This window comes from Arthrobotrys flagrans (genome assembly GCF_004000055.1).
Source record: "Arthrobotrys flagrans strain CBS H-5679 chromosome Unknown unitig_0, whole genome shotgun sequence".
NCBI classification, from domain to species: Eukaryota; Fungi; Ascomycota; class Orbiliomycetes; order Orbiliales; family Orbiliaceae; genus Arthrobotrys; species Arthrobotrys flagrans.
In genome coordinates this window covers 3,999,308-4,022,221 of record NW_027137550.1, presented here as the reverse complement: position 1 = coordinate 4,022,221, position 22,914 = coordinate 3,999,308, and the positions used below count along the sequence as shown (strand labels likewise).

At 46.0% G+C, this 22,914-nt stretch overlaps 6 protein-coding genes across 6 annotated transcripts; 4 read left to right on the top strand and 2 right to left on the bottom strand.

The window, feature by feature from the left end:
- Positions 1 to 2,553: 2,553 nt before the first annotated feature.
- DFL_004223 (uncharacterized protein) lies at positions 2,554 to 3,130 on the top strand (the record flags this gene model as incomplete). The annotated part of the gene is made up of 3 exons (XM_067633282.1): positions 2,554 to 2,594; positions 2,729 to 2,924; positions 3,008 to 3,130. The coding sequence occupies 3 exons, from the start codon at positions 2,554 to 2,556 to the stop codon at positions 3,128 to 3,130; spliced, it is 360 nt and encodes a 119-aa protein (XP_067491466.1).
- A 391-nt stretch (positions 3,131 to 3,521) lies between these two features.
- DFL_004222 (uncharacterized protein) lies at positions 3,522 to 7,121 on the bottom strand (the record flags this gene model as incomplete). Its single annotated transcript, XM_067633281.1, has 6 exons — positions 3,522 to 3,680; positions 3,738 to 6,522; positions 6,588 to 6,611; positions 6,734 to 6,792; positions 6,853 to 6,992; positions 7,052 to 7,121. 6 exons carry the CDS (start codon positions 7,119 to 7,121, stop codon positions 3,522 to 3,524), a joined length of 3,237 nt encoding a protein of 1,078 aa, XP_067491465.1.
- Positions 7,122 to 8,956: 1,835 nt separating this feature from the next.
- On the top strand, positions 8,957 to 10,571 carry DFL_004221 (uncharacterized protein; the record flags this gene model as incomplete). The annotated part of the gene is made up of 2 exons (XM_067633280.1): positions 8,957 to 9,248; positions 9,385 to 10,571. 2 exons carry the CDS (start codon positions 8,957 to 8,959, stop codon positions 10,569 to 10,571), a joined length of 1,479 nt encoding a protein of 492 aa, XP_067491464.1.
- A 1,748-nt stretch (positions 10,572 to 12,319) lies between these two features.
- Positions 12,320 to 14,104, bottom strand: DFL_004220 (uncharacterized protein; the record flags this gene model as incomplete). Its single annotated transcript, XM_067633279.1, has 2 exons — positions 12,320 to 13,297; positions 13,358 to 14,104. 2 exons carry the CDS (start codon positions 14,102 to 14,104, stop codon positions 12,320 to 12,322), a joined length of 1,725 nt encoding a protein of 574 aa, XP_067491463.1.
- Positions 14,105 to 18,238: 4,134 nt separating this feature from the next.
- DFL_004219 (uncharacterized protein) lies at positions 18,239 to 19,853 on the top strand (the record flags this gene model as incomplete). The annotated part of the gene is made up of 5 exons (XM_067633277.1): positions 18,239 to 18,393; positions 18,463 to 18,839; positions 18,903 to 19,152; positions 19,283 to 19,415; positions 19,509 to 19,853. The coding sequence occupies 5 exons, from the start codon at positions 18,239 to 18,241 to the stop codon at positions 19,851 to 19,853; spliced, it is 1,260 nt and encodes a 419-aa protein (XP_067491462.1).
- Positions 19,854 to 21,242: 1,389 nt separating this feature from the next.
- Positions 21,243 to 22,013, top strand: DFL_004218 (uncharacterized protein; the record flags this gene model as incomplete). The annotated part of the gene is made up of 1 exon (XM_067633276.1): positions 21,243 to 22,013. One exon carries the CDS (start codon positions 21,243 to 21,245, stop codon positions 22,011 to 22,013), a length of 771 nt encoding a protein of 256 aa, XP_067491461.1.
- Between the last annotated feature and the right edge of the window lie 901 nt (positions 22,014 to 22,914).

Here is a 22,914-nt window from a genome sequence, read left to right as displayed (position 1 = left end):
TTTCTTTTCTCGATGCGGCGGCGACAGCTGCCGAAGACATACATACATACATCCCTATCTTTTTCTCGCTTCTCCAATCTCGAACATCCGTGCAGTACACTGCAGCGGAGGGGTAAATGAGGGGGAATGTAAACACCCAACCTTGGGAATCCGCCGCCCATGTTTTGATACGCCCCTCCCCCGGTTTACTGCAGATATTCTTCAGTTGGTATGTACCATCTATACTTATTTAGTAACTTCTCTAGAACATGCTTGGTGTTCGTCGACAGTCGAAACAAGGGCAAGTACGAGGTCACCCGAGGAATGAACCGTCTACGAACTGCTCATATGATCCCTTTTTTGCTTCCTTTTCCCCCAACGGTTTTTTCTTTGTCTGACCACTTTCTTTTCAACCGTTTTGATTGAAATTCTTATTTTAAAAAAATTTAAAAAATATTTTATAATATTCTTTTTTTGACGGAAAGAAGGGATGGAACATTTTACCCCTCTTTTCGCTTTCCCTCTTTTCTACCAGTAAAAGAAGCAGCACGTTGTGGCAGCTTGGTGACGGCTTGGCTATGTATGGCTCTTGCGTCCACCCAAACCACGGATCTGAGAAGCGGGGAGCGAGCAAGCAAAGCAAGAGCGGGAAATCGACAAAGAAAACACGGCATTTCCTCGCCTTGCATCGTAACACTGCATATTCCCAAACATTGAACTCTTGCATCGCGGGATGCACTATGTGGTTTATTTATTTTTTCTTCACATAAAATAGGTATAAACTTCTGCGCGCGGGTCTCGAGAACCATTTTATCCAGGCCTGTTGCACGTAAACAAAAAAGAAGCGTCGTCTTTGTACTTCCGTAAAAGCTACGGTAGGATCGAGGTAAATTACTTATTTATCTTAAATACGAGAATTTACCGTGTAACCTTGTCGAGGATCCATGCAATGCAATGCATCGCTCTCGGAACTGGTGTCCTTCTTTGAGCATAAATCCGAAAGCCAAAATCCTAACGACAATTTTTCACTCTCTCGAGCTCTTGAAGGAGTATCGATTGGATTTGAATATTTCCGAATTGATAAAAGCCTGTTCCTTTTACGTTTTAGTATAGCATGACCAGAATTCGAGGCTATATTAGGCCAAAGCAATTGATGGTTCGTGAACCTATCGACATGTCGAATTTTCACGATATAGTTGCTTACGGACATAGCAACATACTACCCAGTTAGGCTGATATGCTCCTTCCAATAATACTTTCCCTGTCCAATCTAAAAAAGTAAAATACATTTAGGATCGGGAACTTTTGCGTAAAAGTAGGCAGTATTATGATCCGGAATACAATTATGTACGGGTACGTGTAGGTGCTCTTCTTTCCCGCAAAAATTTCCAACAAAGCCAACATGTTTCTATCATTTATACCCCAAGACCTCTACTGTGAATGCAATATCAAGTTATTCCTAATAGTCGATTTTTGAATATATGACAATCTGTAAGAAGTCGACAGCTCGTTTGAAATTTGTTAACCATCGTATGATCTTATTTGCAGTTAATACTATAAAATTGAATCTAGACCTTTAATGAACTTCGACTCCAAAATCCGTCCCAATGATTTACCCGAATCTTTAATGGCCTTCCATAGGCTTTCCATGCGGCCTCGCCTTTATGACTATATAGAATCCGGGCCATGATATCATTACCGATTCATTGGCATCCAACTCGATCCCTTTGGCCCTGCCGATCGTTTACACATAACCAATTCACCTACCACCGTTTCATGAAACAACTTTATAGATTGGTATCTCCGAAATTCCCTCAGTAACAGCTCTTGTCCACGATTATTACCAAATCATTCATCCCCATTCGGTATACCCGCATAACCATCCGCGCTACATCACGGAACCCAAGAAAAGCTCCCTCTACCCAGGTATTAACACCGCCTTTCCAAGCCCACGTTATATACCCCCCAAGCCCAATAAGTACAAAGAAAGAGGAAAGCACAATCCAAAACGAAACAACAGCAAGCACCAAACGTAAAACGAAGCCGAAAATTGGGTGACAGGTGGTCTGCCGAATCGAGTAACATGCCTTCATTTGGGTGCTTGCCGAATCTGGTTTAGTTAGCCGAAACAACGGAATGCAACGCAACTTTGACTGCTCCACATGCTATAAATTTTTTAATTTTTTATTAATGTTGGTGTCTTGTTAAAGCTGTATAAAGATTCCTCGGAGATGGTTGGTTTAGATCTCATGGCATTCTGACCTTACTTGCCGGTCCAAGGATACCGAGATATCTGGCGTTTGCATGGCACGATCTTGACTCAGGCCACCAGAGGATAGAAGGGACAGAACCTACATATCGTTTTTTGCGCAGCCCAGTTGGCTGGCATAGCTGCGGGGTATATAAAAGATGACCTGTCACCTTGTTATTTAGGCCTTGATTTTACCTTTTGAAAGCCATTTGTATTTTTGTTGTAGCATCAGGGCTTCCTACTGTTTCTTCGGTGTCGAATTTGGCCCGTCCACTCTTTTTATCGTCGGTCATTCAGGTGTTTGAAGCCACTTTGCAAGCAAAATGCAGCTTCTGAAATTCGTTACCCTTCTGGGCTTGACTGGGTAGGTTAGTTTTTTATGCAATCCGTGAATTCATGGCTTCTTATACTCGTTCACTATCGATCATGTATCTCGAAGGAGGCGGGTATTTAGATACCAGCTTTATGAAATCTACTAACCTGCGCTTATATTGACAGAACGGCCCTCGCCCTCCCAAATGCAAACCCGGAACCCCAGCGTGTCCGTCAATGTACAACATACTTCACTCTCACCCGAACAGTCACCATCGCTCCAACCGTCACAATCCCAGCTGCAATCGTGGCTAAAAGCACAACAATCAATTGCGGTACATGTGTATTGCACGTGAGGACCAGAGTAATTACAAGTCGGAACGTAAGTAACCCTGATAGAGTCACATGGTGCGAGATATTAAATCGGTGCCGAATGTATGTATTGCTTACTGACAAATAACATAGTTTCGCGCTAGCCATAACCGTGGAGGAGTTAAGACTGTTATTAGGAAGTCTACGGCGACGTCGTATCACCCGGTTTGCCGGACACAGGCAGCATTGGAGGGAAGAAGAGGAGGAAGAGGATGATGAGTAGTGTTTCAACTTATCGTTCATATATATGAAGGAAATGCGAAATGGAATATGTTGCCAGACATCTCTTGAAAGCGCAAGAGTTTATAGAAACATCAAAGGTTTAGAGATAAACTTTTTGATTTTGATGGTGCCCAGGAAATCAATTCGTTTTTAACAGTAACAAAGACTGCATTCTGCGAATCTGTTAACACAGCTTCGTATGTATTTGGGGTTACCCTCCTGCGATATTCCGATGCAATAACAAATGACTACACAAATGAGAGCCCAACAATTCTAGTGAGCTAAGTCCGTCCATGCATGACCGATTCTACAAATATAAATGCAAGCCCAATGCTAAACCGCTTCAATATCAAGTTTCTTCTACCATTGATCTTTCAAAGAAAGCTCATACTTCACCATCGATTCTAGTATAAACCGCCACAGCCCCCTTAAACCTTGCGTTTTCATCCGGGTTCGCAACAGCCCAGTAGGGGATTCCAACAACTAAATCTTCTTTGCCATCGCCGTTTATATCTGTTGATGCTAATGCTGCTCCAAAGTGTGCCTGTTGAGAAACCGTTAGCCGTAGTTCGTAATTTTAAAGACAAATACGTAAAATTACCCCAGGTTCCGGCCCCATCAATTGCATCCGAACTTTAAACTCTCTGGCCATCTCCCTGTCACTTTTCTCTACCACGGGAGTTTGTGCCGCGGGCTCCCTTTGCAACTTAACCTTCTTCTTCCAATTCCCCTCCCAGTTCGCAATAGCCCCTATATCTATCCACCAAACCGCACCCCTCTCTTTCTGTGCCCAAGGGCTGCCAACCCATAATCCCTCGTCTCCATTATCCGCCCTTAGCACCATTCCAAACTTTTCAAACTTCTCTTCCTCCCAGCTTTTCACCTTGGCGACCAGCACACCTTCCCCGTTTACGATCCTATAAACCTGCACATGTCCCTTCTGATCTCCCTCGTCATTGGGTACTCCAACAGCGACCCATTCCTTCCCTGCGGTTGTAACTCCACTTTCCAACCCCCACCCTCCGAATCCACCTTTGCCCCCTTCAATCGCGAACTCGTATGTAAACTGCCCATCCTCGACTTCCCACTTCAAAAAGAATACCTTCCCTCTCCCAGGCGCACCTACCCCCAACAATCCGGCCTGCCTGACCCATACCAACGATTTCCCAAACCATTCGTAAGTATTCTGCACACACTCTTCGCCTTTCTTCTCCACATTTGGCAACTTAAGCCTTTGGATCGCTCCCCCCACAACGCCATCACATCCATTGAATACGCTCTCCACGATCTTGCCCATCTTAATAACTACAACTTCTCCTTCTGCAAGTTGTACTCCGCAACCTGCCCTATCGCCATCCGCGAATGGCATACCGATAATAACCTCCTCTTCTCCGTCGCCATCAACGTCAGCTGCCAACGCTACTGTCCCGAATTCTCTTTCGCCCATTCTATCACCACCCGGTAGGTCTTCAAAAGCAAGTCGAAGAATCCGCTGCGGGCCAAGAAATAGGTCCAAATATCCGGAAGGGATAAACCCAATCCGAGGTGAAGAAGCATTGAAAACCTGCGGTCCAGGCGCGGTAACCACATTAAAAATTCCAAGGTTTAACCTGACGGCCGTAGTCGCCGCTCCAAATCTTGCGTTTGGATGATTGGGTTCCTGAGATGTGGTGTCGATGTCTAGCTTTTGCGTTTTGACTCCATTCATGACTACGGTTCCATCACCGATTCTAACGGAGATGCCGCATACTCCATCAACCTTAGAATCGGCAACCTTAATCCCTACTCCGTCGTTCCTGCCCGAAAAACGGACGAATTTCCCGGCGAGTTCTTCGGCCCATATTCTTTCTTCGCCGTCGTAGACTGTCTTGACGTTTGTCACATCTTTTAAATCGATACTATACACTGCTCCGCCAGCCACATAGTCTTGATCTTCGGTCTCGGCAAATGCTGAAGCTGTTAGGTCTACCGACCCTTCCTGGGATTCTTTGATTCCAAATCCTCTAAGAAGTTTACTAGTACCGTGAGATCCGATGCTTAGGTATGATCCGAACTTTGAAAATGCTTTGGCAGTTGAGATGAAGATTGGTTCTCCGAAGCTGCCTGGGAATGGTGACGGTGTTGGAAGTGGAATGTGGAACTTGTCTGATGTTGTAGTAGTGGTCGAATCATCATTGTCGTGTCTGTAATATGAATCGAATAAGGGACGTTGCTTTTCATCGTACCGTCGAGATGGTGGAGGGCGTTCGAACCAAGGTAGGTTGTCGGGTACGTATATTTCCACTGCGCCCAAGGGTAGATCGTCCTGGTAGATATTATCTTCGTACTTTTCAACCAACTCTCCGAACTCCTTGTTCTTTAGTAAATCCTCGTAGGACTCGCCGTGTTTCACATGTTCCGTTAGACCATCGTCCTTCCCAGCTGGTGGATCCGGCGGCCCAATTCTACCTCCGTCCCTGGCTTTGACCAACTGGAAAGTATCACACATCCCCCACCCATCACCAGCACCTCCAGCCCCACCAACCATCCACTCCGTCACATTCCTCCAACACCAAACCGCATTCGCAGCCATTTCATCCATCCCGCCTAGGTAATACTCATCGAAAAAGTCAATCATGGCTGGTGACTTCTCCGCATAAGCTTCATATAACGCTCCACCAGCCGACACAACCGCTTGCATGGCAGCAAGACCCCGAGTAATACAGAAAGAAAAAGTAAACCTATTCACAGTGGTAATCCCCATACTCTCATATATCTCGAGAATATCGGCAGTAGGAACCCACCAAGTATTCGATACCCAGTTCCTAGCATGGGATTCGGGTGGTAGGTTCTCCATCCGGTTCGCGAGGATTACATCACCGCCTGTATCGACGAGGGTATGTGCATCGTTATAGGAGCCAGAGAAGTCGAGACCAGCGACCATCCGGATGAAGCCATTGTACATCTTTAATGAGTGCCATGTGGCGTCTGAGGAACCGTGTAAAGCGATGGCGAAAATGAATGATATTAGTCTGTTTTTGTGTTCAAGGTCGTCACGGGTCATGGTAGTGCCGTTTGGCCAGAGGGTGTTGGCGATGAGTTCGCCATTGCCGTCTGGTGGGGTGGGGGAGGTTATCAGGACCGGACCGTACTTTTGATGGAAGTGGCGGATCGATGCCACGACGAAAGGTGGCCAGTGGGCTGCTTCTGCGGGAGCGTCGTTGGAGAAGCAGCCATAACCCCAGTCGGGGAAGAATGCGCCGGCTTGTTGGGCGGCACGATTAGACGGATCCGATAGTATGCTGTTTATGTAGTTATGGTGGACGTGGTGTGGAGTATTATTGTCTGTATCTGTTGGGTAGATTGAGTAGAGATAGCGCGCACGACGGAGGATTTCATTATGTGTTCTGGCGTGATTGAACTCGAGTTAGCAAGCCATTCATGAACAAACGACGCACACCGAAGTACATACAAAACCCCGCAGGCTATCGACGAGCTTGTGAATAGTAATATTGAAAATGATAGGTAAGAGCATATCAGCGAAGATATGCGACTTGGATAGCAAGCCATGGTTGTGACTGCCGCCAATTGGCGAGCTATTCAAGCCAGCTCAGGTACCAGGGTCCACCTAAGCGGGACTGCACAACATTCTTCAGAAGACAATTAACAACCGTGACCTGGAAAAAAGAATAGATGAGATGAGATTGGAGATATCGAGATGGGAGGTGCTTACGTACCCTATATATAGAATCACGTCTCGACAGGCAAAGGTTCAGGGTTTTGGGCCAGGGGCATTGGCCGTCAAATGCTGGAGCCGTGACATCGGCCAAGGGACGGCTGACAAGCGAGCCTATCAGAAACTGCAACGAACAGGTGTCTGGAATGGGCCTCCAATGAGGTTCGGGGTTTTCGAACGTGAATATGAATACTAGGTACCTTGAATGTTGAATATAGTTGGATATCTGATGTTGGATAGTTTGAAGTTGGGCTGCAGATAGTCCATCATAGCTAGGATATCTAACACAACAAGACATACACACCAACTCCGATACTTTGTTAGCATGCCGGTTGGCCAGGATGATTCAGCACGGTTGGAATGGTCCTCGCATCCAACCCAACATCACAAGATAGCCGGGATTTGAGTAGACTCGGAGCAGCCCCAGGGACTTGAGTACGTTTAAATCTCGAGTGTCGAGTTCTCACTGTTGTATTCTGCAGGCTCAACACGGTTTGCAACGTCATCCCGAAACCGACAATATCCCATCACCCGGAAGCAACAATGAGGTAAACCTTATACCTGCTTTCTCATAGAGTCAAGCTCGTTTCCCGACTCACTAAAGCTATAGCTTCAGCTACGTATACCTCCTACGACATATATTCATATGTTTTCTCTTCTTTAAATTTGCGCCGACATACCTCGTTATCTTTAATGTCCAGCGAGCCCCCGTATGCGCCTGGACTTGAAGGCTACAAGTTAATCGTAGAAGTTTACGGCGGGGCCTGCGTGTATTGTTTTATGGATATAGTTCAGGCCTTATTGTGGCTAAAATTACGACCGAGCATGTACTTATTTATTTAGTTATTTATTTATTTATTTATATAACTATATATATATATTAATATCTATATATTTAATCAGAGTGCGCAGCTACAATGGAGGTGCTATTGATCAATTTGCCAGTAAAATCTTACATGATTGATGCGGATAGGCAAAGATGATACGTATATATAGACATGTCAATATTCGTTGAAAGTTCGAGTCGGGCGGGTTTTGAGTTACTGTTATTTCGTATGCTAGCCTTCAACAAGCGGAACTTTGTTTGTAAAATGCTAGGATTTTGTGTAAACATAATTATTATTCCGTCGTGAGAGCTTCGTGGTGGTGAACAGTTCCTAAGTGGTCCAGAGACATTGTCAGCGGAGAGTGAAAGTCATAAAACAATATGTATTTTGTATTCAATGGTTTATAAGAGGATTGTAGTACTTTGGATCGAGCTGTCTTGTGCTGTATCAAGCTAGTCTTGTGGTATCAAGCATGACTCAGAGTACGAAACTGCACCTAATGCCGTAGCTTAATCCATAAGGGGTGATACCGTGATAAGCCCTGGCGGTCTCATTCGTAAAAGTTTCAGCAAGAGCTGAATAATTTGAATGTTCTAAGCCCCTAAACATTTAATGTCCTTTGGTATTTCGAGTATGACATCCCTGAGAGCGTAAACACTTATTGGTCCCGTTACGCCAAACTCTGATACCTAATAGACCATTTGCGCTAGATATCTATGCTTAGCTATATATATATATATATATATATATATATATCATGAGTTGTGATATCAAAAAAACCTAGAGCGGGAGGCATTATCTACCGTTGGACTATGTTAGGAGCAAGGTGTTTCTTGCTCTGGAGCCGCGTGTTGCTCTGGCCTTTAAAAATGATCTATTTGCAGTAACCAGTAAGGTTGATTAGATTCTATGGCATATTTCTGTAAAATTTGCAACTAACCGGCGGTGATTAAACTTTGCAGGGACTCGGGCTACCTTGCTGTTGAATCGGGAACGATTGTTGCATTTTGCACACCTAATATGTTGTCAGTTGTGTGTATAGATGGTAACGCAACGGTATTAATAATATCCTTCCGCTGGGATCCTACTTCCCTCACGGCATCGCGGCGCTCTAACAACAATTTAAGGACTTAATTACCCTCCACTACATCCAACAAGTCCTTAAGCGTCAAGGTCTTCCGGTCTGCCAATTTATACAATCCCTCCAAAGAGCCTAGGTAATAAGCTCCATCCTCATTATAACCAACTCCAACATCCGGAAACGGCAGCTACCCCGCCATGGACTCCGACATCCTCCCACCCGGCATCGACGAGCCAAACCAGATCCTCCTCCGAGGTCCGTCAATATCATCCGATCTAGTATCTTCCGATACACCTCCAACCGACTCTAGTTCCGGGGTATCCGCAGAGCCAACAACAGCCACCACCTCCGAGCAACCCACGCCGGCAGCTGCCGGCGGCTCTGACGACGATGTCGTTCCGCAACCCCTGCAGAAACGTCGGACCAGCAGCTTTGAATACCATGAAGACGGTCCATCTCAATATGATAGCTTGGAGCTTGTTTCCAGAGGTAAGTTCATCAGTACTGGCATCTGAAGGTGTCGATTGTCTGACTCCAACCCCCACCGCAACACACCCCACCACCCATCTCCATAAACTCCGGTTTCCATTGACCATCATATCTAACAAAACCCTATAAAAAACAGGCCCAAACCCCCTCTCCCCCCTCTTCCTCGACCTCCTTCGCGGTAAAATCCGCGAAGCCGAACGCCAACTCCACTTCGCCCTCCTCTCAACCTCAACCCGCGACTCCCACGACGCCTCCAAACGCTGTTCCTGCGCTCTGGCCGAACTAGACTACGTCCGACAACGCGTAATCCTCCCACCACCGATCCAACTACTAGACGCGAGAGTCCTACGAAGCACGGCGTTAGCAACATTACAACATGTTGGAGTTGGTGAAGATAGAGTTCTTGATGCTAAGAAGGCTGAGAATTTAATAGAAAGGGCGTTTCAGGTGTTGGGAGAATTGGTGGATTGGGAGGAGGTTAAGAAGAGGGGGGCTGCGGTTGAGATGTTGGAGGAATTTTTGCCCATGTGTTATTTTGGGAAGGATGCGGGTGGAAAGGTGTTACCCGACGAGACGAGTTCGAAGGAGACGGTGGAAGGGGGAGAGGGAGCTGTCGATTATACTGAAACGATGGTACTGTGGTATCAAATGATGGTGGATCATGCCAAAATCACATTAGTCAAGACGGAGATGAAAGAAGGCGTTCACGGAAAGAGGATCAAGATCGAAAACCTCGCTAAAGCTGGTCGACTCTTTGCCGTTGCCCTAGAAGGCATGAAAGAAATCTACGAAGCGGAAGACACTATCGACACGGAATACGTCAGCTACAAAAAGAGTGCCGAAGATGGGCTACAAAGAATCGCAGACGTCGCCGTCAGAGTGTGGAAACAAGATGAACTCGTCGAAATCATGGAATCTACAACACCCAAATTGAACCTGGAAGACATGAAACTCAAGGTCATCAAAGCTATGCAAAAAGCTCAAGAAGAAGCTCAAGAAAGGGCCAAGAGAAGGGAACAATTGAAAGAACAGGGATATATGTATGCGGATCAACCGCCGAAGACACCGGCCAACGATGATGAACCCGAGCGGGAAGAGGATACATCCAAGAACAAGGGCAAGGGAAGAGCTACTGGCGCTGATGAGGAACTTACACCGCTTAGCCCAAAGCCGATATCCGCGAAAGAAAAGGGGAAGGGCAAAGCGATCATTCTGGAGGACGACGAGAAGGAAAGGGGCCTACCAGCGTACACCCCGTGCACCGAAGTCCCGAATACGGCACGGAAAGAAGACGACTGGGTCATCGTGGAACCAAAGGAGTAAACTCACCGCATCGACGATAAAATTCAAATCCCTTTACCGGTTTCCTATTAGCGATAGTTCATTTTGCCTAACCACCTTGAGGCTGCAAAGCACCTTTTTCTTTTCGTTTTCTCTTACATCTTTCTTCTGTTTATTCCTTCATACTTTTTGCCTTAATGATAGTCGCATTTTGAGCCTTCCGGCTAACTAACGGTTTAGTTTCAAGTTTTTATTGCAGAAATCCAAACCTTTTTGTTTTCTGGGGACGGGAAAAAAACGGAGGAGAAATAGGTCTACAGGGCCCGGCGTTTTCAATGGATTAGCCATTATATTAGATGTTTCTCGTTCTTTTTGATATGATGTTACAGCAGGGGGGGATGAACTCAAGCCTTTACAGTTTTATCGTACTCGTTTTCCCAAGCTCATTCCAACTAAGACCTAATTATAAACTAGCAGTTTTCTAACTTGTGATATTTTCTCAGCCTCGAATCGATAGTCGGGATCACTTATCGTTGCATCTCAAAGCTCCCCAAACCACGGAACACAAACGATCCTGTTACAGTCCCAGCTACCAGTGTTGCGGCAAACGAGATCGTCAAAGTGTCGAAAGCAATCGAATGCATCGAAGCAGGATCGAGGCTATCGGTTAAAAAAATACGGCACAGCACGCCGTTCCAATAATATGGTTTAAACAATCACGGTCTCCAAACGACTTAGATCAACGATGTTTTCCCAGGTGCTTTCTTTCAGCTACTTTAAAAGTTAAACGCAAAAATGAACAAGGCGACGGGGTCGAGGTGGATGGCTTTGTGAATTTAATGTTTGAGATATCACATACTTAAGTGCTTGCTTGGGCGTTTGCTTGATTACTAGAATAGTTAGTTGTTATGGCTTCTTCACAGGACTCTTGAGGTTCTTTCCATATAATCGCATACAGAACTTATGGCTAATATCAAATACCATCACTATCTACTCGGTACTTATTTATCTACAAATTTCCAAAGTCCGCCGGAAAAGTGTACCCTACAATCATTCATCGTTCATCGCAATGCGCACCGACCCCACAAACCGCCACACCCTCATCGGGCACCGCAAAAACATTCCTAATAGCCTCAACAGTAATCCCAACAATCTCCATCATCTTCGTCTGCATCTTACCCTACCGGCGTCGTAAGAACCCCAAGAACCGAACTGCTAATCACCAGGATGAAAAATCGATGCACGGAAGTATTCCCGAGCGATCCAGAGATTGTTAACGTTCCTACGAGTGAGGAGAGGGGTGAGGAGGTTTGGGCAACGATACCCATCGAGCCGTGTGGTTATTGTCGTGTTTGAGTAAGTTTATATTATTTTGGAGCTTATGAGGAACTTTGGTTGGGCGCGGAGATATCTAATATATATTATTTGTCTTCTACGCTGTCCGCCATTTATCATTGCCTGTGCATTGCTTCGGTTTATAATTCTGGGTGCGGATATATGTTTTTAACAGTTAGTTAGTTCCATGAAAGGGTAACGAAAATGAATAAAAAAATAAAAAGATCGTGACTCCGTAAATGCAGGAGGAAGCGAACTCCCAATCGATGCCCCCCTCTGTCCCATTAAAATCTTTTCAAGTAAAAAGAAAACGCCAATGCTCGAAACAAAATACTCAATCAATCATGTTCACTGCTGCCGAAAACTCAACCCTCTTCCTAACGAGTTTCCCTACCAAAAGTCCCGAAAGTCCAACGATTGCAACCAAAATGCATCCCAACTCCTCAAAAGACAATCTACATCATCTTACTCCCCCTCTCCAAAATCTCATCCTCACTCATCCCCTCCTCCTCCCTAAACCTCCTCACCCCAACAAGGCACACAAGCGTAACCGCACTCCCCACCAAAAACACGCTATCAAACCACCCATCAACCCACCTAACATCCAACATAACCCCCAACGCACTCCCCAGCACACTCCCCATATCCCTCGGCAACGAACTCCTCAGCAGCACAGCCGCAGACATCACATATATAGCCGTAACCTGACTAACCGCCAACGCCAACCCCGCATGACCCCAAACGCCAGGAGCGGCTTTGGTAATCATATTAAAGGTTATTAGGACGGAGTTCAACGAGCCTAGGATTATAACTCCCGAAAATCCGAATCCGATGTTACGGGACCATGCTTCGCGGTTTAGGTCCGGGTCGTAGTGTTTTACTATCACCGCGAGGATGTTGCCTATTGGATCCTTTTGGGAGAATGTGACGGTGCCGCCGTGGGCGGCTGTACTCCATGCCGAGAAGCGGAGGAGTAAAGTGGAGGATATACGGTAGATACAGTATATCGCGAACGCAAACTGTACAACGCCGTACATCCGTCCTAATACCGTCTGAGCCCGTCCCTGCTCTTTCAATCGGGTAGTGATATTTTGCACATCGTTCGATAAACTCGTTTGCATAGTTACCAAACCAGATATCTCCATATGTAATGCCGAAGCTTCTTTAAAGTCGTCGTTTCCACCACGTAGGGAAGACATCATTTTGGTGAGGATACTGCCGGCTCCCGCGGCGACTTCGGGGGAGCCCCCTTTGGAGTTTAGTTTTCGTTCGATGGTGGCGAGTTTTTGACGTTTGGAGTCGAGCATTTGGGTTGTGGCTTCAAGACCGCCTTGGGCGCGGCGGAGGTCGGTTTCGGTGACGGGCTTTTGACGGCGGGCGAAGCAGTACCAGGGGGCCGAGATGGCGCCGAAGCCGGAGAGGAGGGCCATTAACTACATTCCCTTCTGTTAGATTATCCGTACTTGGTGGAGCTGTATGGGCAGAAGACTTACAGAAACCCCAATGACACCTAACCGACTCAAACACTCATCACTAACCCCTTTCGCCGTCGTCTCAAACGACACATTCCCATCCGGAAACAACGCCTCATCAATAGGCGGTAACGGCAAATGATCCCCCAGCTTATAAAACAACCATATCCAAGTCCCAAACATCAAAACCACCGCAACACTTTTACTCTTCTTCCTCCATGTTCCTACTCGCTTCGTCGATGTAGGAGATGAAAGTTCAAGACTGTTTTCGTCTCTTCTATAAATAAACGAGTAGATTTCGAGTAACGGTGCGACGATTATGAGCATTGCTAGGAGGATGTTGGTGGTAGATCGAAACCAGAACCAGCGGGCGGACATGTCGCCCCAGTCCATTATTTCGCATAATATTAATTCCCCTAGAACTCCTGTTGTGCCCAGGGTTATGGCGAAGACTATGGCGCTTAATCGGCGGTATACCGTTGATGGCGATGTCGATTTAACCACCGGTTGGAGAGATAGGGTCGGTGTGAGAGCCGGTCGGGCGCCATTTTGACCGTTTGTGATATATGGAAACAGTCTGAGAAAAGCGAGAAAGGAGATTAAGACGAAAGTTACGAAGAATGGGACGGAAGAGAGGGTGGTGAGGAGGAGTGAGGATGCGAATGGAGAGGCCGAGGGCTTGTTTAGGCCCGGTGGGAAGCAGGTGTCATCGGTACATTGGTCGGCGATGTCTGCGGGGAGATCGGAGGTGGATAGCATGAAGTCCATGGTTCTAATGATGGAGATGGGGTGAAGAATGGAGTTGGGGGTGGATGGTGGGTTATAAGGGGGTTGAGCTAAACTGTGGGGACCAGCCTCACAGCGATGATGACGACGAAAAAGTTAGCAGGTTAAGTGCGAGGCTAGTAAGCTTCCGGACCGAGACGGCGGGTTTGTTTCCAGTCGGTGATTCTATTAATAATGATATGATGCTTAGGATATATATAAAGATGCGAGGATGCCGGCATTCCCGATGATGATGATGATGATGATAATACGGATGATGGAGGAGGAGAGGAGAAGAAGATGTGGTTGAGGTAGAATAGAATTCAAACGAGGGCAGCATCATATCGACAAGGCCTCGAACAGGGTCCCCGGTAGACATTGCAGGGATCCCTCCCGACGCCACCAACTTCCAACGCTTACCTTCTACTACCTTAGCTACAGCTAGTTCATAACATCGAAGGGAATTCATCCTTCGAAAGGGTGGATGGTCAATGGTTTTCCATTGGCGGTGCAGCATATCATGGATATATGGGCGCTCCGAAGCCTCATGATACAAGCTGTGCCTCCGAACTGCAGATATCCCAAATATATAAACCAGTCTTCTGATCTCTTAATCCTAAAATATTTAAATTTATCGATTAGAAAGATAGAATACCATGCTTCTACCTTTATCAATCGTATATATCGTAGTCTATCTCCTCTTTCATCTCCACCTTCTCTTCCCTAGACTTTTCAAAACGATTCTGCCAGACACTTCAAATCGACGCCTCCGCCCCGGACCCCCCGCTTCCTCAACCACATCAACTTCCACCGTCGCCGTAAACCCTACGGTTCCTTCGACAAATCCCTCGCCTCTAGATCCCCATCAACAGGAGATAACTCCAACCTCGCAAACCTCCAACCAATTCGTTCAAACCCCAAGGATACCCCTCCCAAAATACTGTTGTCACATTATATACCAATAGGCCTGGATACTTCAGGCACAGATTTACAAAAATGAATTCCTCAGGGAACACGCTGAGTTCTCAGGATTGAAGTTTATGAGTGTTAGGGATGATTGTTGATACTATATTTCCTACGGTTTTGACGGCGATAGCACAATCAGGTTTCCGTCCGAAGTCTATTAAATGCGATAAAATAAAATCAATGATTCACGATCGCTTCGGTCCGTTAATCAACCAATTTAACGATCTAGAAGCGATCAACCGTTCGGAACCGGTGTTATCAAATCTAAAATCTTTGGACTTCAAACTACGATTTTTTATTTTTTTTTCAAGGCCACCCTCGTCTACCAGATTATTCTGGTATCGGGGCCCTTTTGCGACACGAAAACATGGAGTTTCTCCATGATGATGGATAACTTTGCTAACAGACCAAAGACGGGCGTTGTTACCAGGTGTTGCAAAAACCAGTATCTAGACCATGGAAAATGAATCTTCTTCCTGTCGCTAGACCATCGATTAAGGGTTGGACGACTCTGCCCCGACTGGCATATTCGTTTTGGAGAATGGGTCTGTTAGTAAGATCGAAGTCTTCGGTATGCTTTAGACAGGGAGTGGATTTGCGCTTCTCCAAGGAGGTGCAACATATTGATATCTCGAAGATGTTCCTGGCTCTTTTGAATTGCGTCGAAATGATCTCGTAAAACCTCCTCATGCACTGAGATCATAACACCCTAGCGGATAAAGAGGGTCGTTTAAACTTGACATCGTCCAGAAGTTTTGTCGTCGGAGTAGTTCGTCGGGTTTAATGGGACAAGGTCGGGATAAAAAAATGACTGGTCGCCTTCTTCACGGATATTGAAAAGTCGGAAATATTGCTCGTTTCCAGGGATAAGCTTCGACATCCAACCTACTGACCTCATACTGTCCTTCGTCATTGCAGCAGATGGCCTTCTTCTCTTCCACCCAATCCTTATGCAGCTGACTGACATCTTCTCCCTTCAACCAATCGAAACCGGCAAGACACATTTCCACAGGAAAGCACTCTTCGATTTGCTCGACAACGCAACTTGTAACGCCGCACCAAAGAATTTTGCGATTTTGACACCTCGCCGAACGATGGCCGGTTGAGGCCGAATTTCCCATGTATCGTGGGACCCGACAAAGAATTCAGGTTTTGTTTCCCTCTGTCGTGCGCAGCAATCTAAACCCTATCGAGGCTATTCTTGAAAGAAATCCCTTCGCTCGCCGTCTGCATGAATACATACATTTTCGAATTTTACACCTGCCATCTGCGCCATATCCAATGCGAATATGTCTGTAAAAGGCGGTAAACTTTGGACGAATATTGGAATACCGAGGGATCCGCAATGATAGAGTAATTCGTTCAACATCGGCTTCGGTATTATATCGATAGGGAGTAAAGGTCCGCATGCATTATGAGACCCCGACAATCGATGCACCGCATCAACTACCGCTCCAAGCTTTTGCTCTGGTGTCGTGCTCTCGTCAAAGAATGGTTTGCGCACATGCCACAAAACCACTTTGACAGATTTTTTCTCCGAAGTCCCATCTTCAGGTATACTCGACAGTCTAGGCCTTTGTAATGTCGCCACAGCCTGTTCGTCCAATATCAACATCTCAAATCCTTTCTCATATAAAATTATTAGCATCCCTCCCCAAGAACATCCCCAGTGAGCCGTAGAAAGCTGCATATTGGTACCCATGCGCAAACCGAAGGTCCATGGGAACTAGGGAATTGCTGTAGATGAGAACCATCTTGACGGCGCCCTCTACGGACGGAAATGTTGTGGGTGTGTAGTCCCCTGCCTATGAATCAGATGGGTAATGAAAATGAATCTCGCGATGAGAATTATAAAGCCCCGTTGGATAACCCCTCCACGAGATGAATAAAGGAACAGGTGTACGAAAACTCCGTTTCACCTTTGTTGTGGTTGAAAAGATGAAGCCCGGTAAACGAGACGACAAGATCGTTGATTTCTGAGAATGGAGACATTTTCAGTCTACAGCGCAGAGTTGGATGAATTAGCACATGGAAGAAATTGCCTATTCGGGTAGACTATAATACCGTATTCAAGGGTTCAGGCACTCGTGGCATAGAGATTATCGCGAGTATATGATCAAATCGTCTCGATTTAGGTGCAAATCGGCTCCCGGGCCCTCGCGTTGATAGCAGCGGGCTGGCTTATGATAATGCATTCTCGAAGACACCGAACTTTTCCGGCAGGAGATTTCACGGTTAGAACTCGCGATTCGAGCAAAGTGCACTCGAGAAAGGAGCCTTGGAAGCCTAGAACGGGGCTTGCGCAGGCACAACGGATGGCGTCTGTGTGACCTCAGAACCTGGTAAGGTTGTCCAAAATAACCAAATTGGGGAAGGCGCAACACCAACACATAAAATACAACATAGCTTTGTCCAAAAGCGCTGGCCGTAATTTTGCATCTCGATAACCCATGGTTTCGGCTCGAACTAAGCTTTTATCGGGTGTTTTAGTGTGCGGTACTTCGAAGATCGTTTGAGAAGTGTTTGAACATTCGCGTGAAATTCCTTATCCCTCTACTAATACTACTGATGCCGCATCCTCGTTCTAGATTTCTTCCACATCCCAGCTTTCGCACGAGCAGCTCCACGCGGTCAACCTTCTCGACAGTATTGGCAGCTTCAAGTGGTCTAAGTGGCTGGAAATTCCTGATATTACCCTTTCGCATACAACATTCTGCCCAGTCCCGGATACTTCATTCTGCGGTCATGTTTCTGTAGCCCGAAACCGGCATCTGCACCCCCCACCTCGATCGCCGGATCAAGTAACTGTCTAACGCAATTATGATCAATTGAGCTCAACAGGTCGATGGCATTTGTATATGCCTTCGACCATCGAGCACGACTTTCCGGTCACAGAAAAGCCTACAGATCCAAAGTTGTTAGCCTTCCAAGGCCGGGCCATCGAGGCCCAGCCTCTCGATGTCGGTGTTGGATACGGATAACCTAAGTTATCGAGAGCTGTTGGTTCGTAAATCAGACTCCGAGCATATAAATATAGGATAAAAGGTCTATGTTAACTTTATCCTTCTTTCTTTCGACATAATACTGCAGTAGATTCTTGTATTATTCTAAGATTTTAAACCTCTACTATCTCCAGATAATATTCTGTTGAAGGTCAGACTTTTTTTCAAAATGCCTAGCCGCGAAGAGGAAGCTATTGCCCAGGCTCGCCAGAAGGCCTTGGGATTCAATATCATTCTAGTTACAGGGGGTTCAGGCTATATCGGTTCCCATACCGCCTTGGAACTCCTCGTCACAGGCTACGCAGTTGTTGTCATAGACAACCTGTCCAATATAATAGCCACTGGGAATCTCTAGTCAGTGTCCATTGGATCGTCTAACAAGACTACACGAAGAGAGGACGATCTCCCACAGAGGTTCCTCCTTTATTCTTTCATGAAGTCGACATCACCGACAGAGGGGCCATGCGTATTTGGGGCATGGGAAGCCGACGAGCCAGCAGCTACCGAGCGGAAACCATTGATCAAGTTTGCAGAGGAGAAAATCCTCAAGAAGGAAAAGAAGATTGCCAAATCAGTGCCAAAGGATATCGGTGCACTCGCCGTTAAGCAACATTTCAAATGTCAGGAGTTCACTGCCTCTTCGACCCAAACTCAGCTCCCAGCTGAAAAGCCTACGAAGATCAAGGTTAACGACGTCATTCACTCTGCGGCCTTGAAATCCGTTGGAGAATCCGTTTCGCAACCCCTCAACTACTACCGAACATTGGCGGGTTGATTAACCTCCTCGAGTTGATGAAGCAGTGCAATGTCAAGAATATTGTTTTCTCTAGCAGTGCTAGCTGTTGCCTACGTTAAAGGCAAAGAGACAAATACCCGCGAAGACTCTGTCCAAGTCGGCGGCGGCGGCCTCCTCACCAACCCTTATGGTCGCTCGAAGTGGATGGACGAAGAAATCTTGAATGATACCAGTGTCTCAGACCCAGAGATGCAAGTTATTGCTCTTCGTTACTTCAATCAACGGGTTCTCACCCCAGTGGCCTCATCGGTGAAGATCCGCGAGGAACACCAAACAACATTATCCCAGTTGTCATGAAAGCCATACAACGTCGGCGTAGCAAAGTCTACGTCTACGGCTCCAACTATGATACCCCAGATGGAACTGGTGTCCGTGATTACATTTACGTGTTGGATCTTGCCCGCGGTCACTCGGCAGCTCTTCGAAAACTTACCCCATCAAAATAGCCAAGGAGGCCGCACCACCATCGGCAAAAGACGACCTCACATCTCCAATCAGCCCAACCTTCGCAAGGAGGCTTCCCAAGGCCGGCGGTAGCACCAGAGGCAGCGTTCGTGGCACTAGCTTCTCTGTTCAACGCACCAACTGTCGATGATACAATTTGGGAACAGGTACAGGGCATCCCGTGCTTGATGTTCTCAAGGCTTTCTCGAATGTTTGTGGAAATGATATTCCCTTCGTCCTCAGTGATGCCTGTACCGGAGACTTGGGTACCGTCAGTGCTGATTTTAGCAAAGCATCTTCTGAACGCGGCTGGTATGCTGAATTTGGTCTTCAGGGTATGTGCCGTGACGTTTATCAATGGGCTGTTGACAACCTTCGGGGTTATGAGCGTCTCCGTCGTCTCTTGATGATGGCACAAGTAGACCAAATGTTGTCCGCCAGATCATGGAAACTGTCGAAGAAGAAGATGAAGATGGCGAAGTTGCTACGGATACGGGTTCTGCTAGAAGCTCCACAGATTTTGGCAACTTTATCAGGAGACTGAGTGTCATGACCATCGACAATAGCAAATACAAGAACATAATAAGGAAAGCCAATGTTGCTATCCCGCACCTCAATAATCTATTCGAGGAAAACAAGGAAAGCAAAGAGAATAAAAGCAGCCAAAAAAAGTAAAAATGGAAGCTTCAATTGGAATACCCCATTCAACCCTGAAGAGTTAACCATTTTGCAGCGCCGTAGCACTCCCGACCATCTACAATAGCCTCACGCATACTCGGCACCAGTCAATATATATTTAAAACTACTAAAGTATCGAAAGGACACAAACACCTCAACTATTTTCTTCAATGTTTTGTATTATACTAGTCTTACCAAAGTTCTGAATATTTATGACGTTCAAATTATAAAGTTAGTTTTGTTGCAATCAATCTTGGAGGCCATGCCCATGCCTGAAGCAAATGTATTTAGCTAGGTTTATTCAAAGGTGCGTCTACAACGTGTAAGTGTCTCGAAATCCTTAACTCGAGAAATCATGTTGCTAAAATCAAGCAGTACTGCAGTCTCGAGACACTAAAGTTTCTCTGGAGATCCCACTAAGTAAATCCGTATGTTTCCCGCCAATATATTATATTTGCTTTGTGTGAACGACAATTTTAAACTTCCTGCGCTTGCAATGTTGTACAGGCACACATACCTTTCCACGAATCCAAAGCCACGAGCCATCCACATGCTCCAAACATGCGTTACACATGCCAGCGCAGAAACACCAAAATCCCAATATCTCGTTCAAAATACTTGAGCTAACACTTTAGTACATGGTTAGTCATATCACTAAAATCCCACATTCCTGTGGAATACTGTGTTTCTGCAAACGAAACATGCGAACATACAAATGTCTATCCGTTTGCGGCCATTTTTCCAACACGATGTTCCCCAACAGTTCGTCGTGCCGACGTCAAAGGTACCTCGACCCACCTTGAAAACCTGTTCCTGATCTAGTTTGAAAAGGAATAACTCCGGAAAGGCACGACAAGGTAGCTACATACTATAGACGGTGCTCACCGCGAGCGAGGTCTTGGTAAATTATTATAATATCTCTCCATCTCGTCGCCCGCCCGACATCTGTTGCACAATTGCTTGTTTTGATCCACAGGACATCAAAGTCTCGACGATACACATATTTATACATTTCTCTGGGCCTCCGAGCAATTCACCTAGTCACAGCGCAGGCAAGTTATTGCTCATAAACCTTTATCAAATACCCTATATATTCTACCTTTTTACATTACCTTCATATCCCATCCGTAAAATTGACATGGATAGCATTCTGCACATACTTGCACCTCCATTCGCTTGTTGCACCGGCCGGCGAAAACTAAAGCCATCCAAACCCTCTAACAGCAATGGCACCTCTATTCTCTTCCCTCTCTACATGTACCCAGACCCAGGTTGTTGGGATCGTGTCTTCACAGCCGTCTTTCGACATCCAACGCAACATTTCACATTCGTCATAAACCCTAACTCCGGACCCGGGCCTGGAAAATTCCCGGACGCAGAATACACGGATGCAATTGCCAAACTCAACGTATACAAGAACGTAACCCTGATAGGATATGTGCATACCGCATATGGCACTAGGGATTTAACGCAAGTGATAGCCGAAATAGAAAGGTATGCCGCTTGGGCTACATATTCGGATCTGGATATCCACGTCGACGGGATATTCGCCGATGAGGCGCCTGGTGAACTTGGAGAAGGGAAGATACATTTGGGATATTTGAAGACATTACATGCTCATACGAAACGAGCGTTCCAAGAACTGGGATTACAAGGTTATTTTGTCACAAACCCGCGGAAGATCGTTCCTAAAGCTTTCTATGGGTATGCAGATAGTATTGTATCCTACGAAGCATCGTTTAAAACGATGATATCTCCGGATACATTGTTTACTTCTTCGGATAAGCAAATGAGCGCTGGAGCAAATATTGATAGACAGGCTGTTTTAATTCACAGTTTTGATGGGAGCAGCAGGGAACAAGAGGAGTTGGTTCAGATGTTGGTTAAGAAAGGGGTCGGTGAGGTCTATGTGACTACATGTGGTCCCGGCAAAGGAGAGGGAGATTACAGTCGGTATTCGGAATATTGGGAGGACTTTGTAACCGAGATGGAGAAGGCTAATGAGGCTGCTTTACAAGACGATTAAGTCCGATGAGGGTCGGTTCAAAGGCTAGTAGTCCGATTTGGATACCTAACGACGGCCATCGGATTCAATACCCACCTTGCATAAATTCATACTTCTTGTTTCCTTCTTCCGGGTATATATGTAATGGTAAAAATTCTATATGCTGCAGTATAGCTTCGACCAACCTCAGCCCATTATATATTATATCACTACTAGAACACCTAAACGTGACGTTATGGCCTGTAGATTTTGCAAATTTAAAGGTCCTATTAGAATCGCGAAGGAGCTTTCACTAGGAATTTCAATGATTAAGCAGAGAAAACACACTCTAGCACGAATTTATAAACCTTATCTTAGTCAGCTATTTGCCGGTTCGAATAATTGAGTTTGCCAATATCCGTCCTGAACAATGGATATTTCGTACCGAATTCGCAAAAGCCGTAGATGTTTCGATTTTTTGAACAGTTCCACTTATATCGATATATCTCAATTTTATATCATCAAGGCCTTCCTAATTCCGCATCCATTTGCGAATTCTGCCTTGGGTACAATCGCTCGATGATCTTCTGTACCTAGGCCTCCATTTACCCGTTGAACTCTCAGCTTGGGTACTTTTCGTGTTGGCCCAAATGCTTATCACTTCCGCCACTAAGCCTCGTCTCGAACTAGCTCGGAAAAGGCCCCGCATCTGTATTCGACTGTTGATGGAGCTGCAGCGGAGATGATATCAACATGGTCAGCCATTCGCTGGATCTGTTAACGACGTCTGTTTTGGTCATGGCTTACCCCTTCGACATTTGTGTGAGCTACTGAAGCTGGCCAGTTTTGTGACATGAACCAACCTCACGCCAGCATTGACCCCGCACGCCCCAAAACTGCAGAAATTCCTGCTCTCGTGGCCCCAAGCAATAAGATCAGTGTA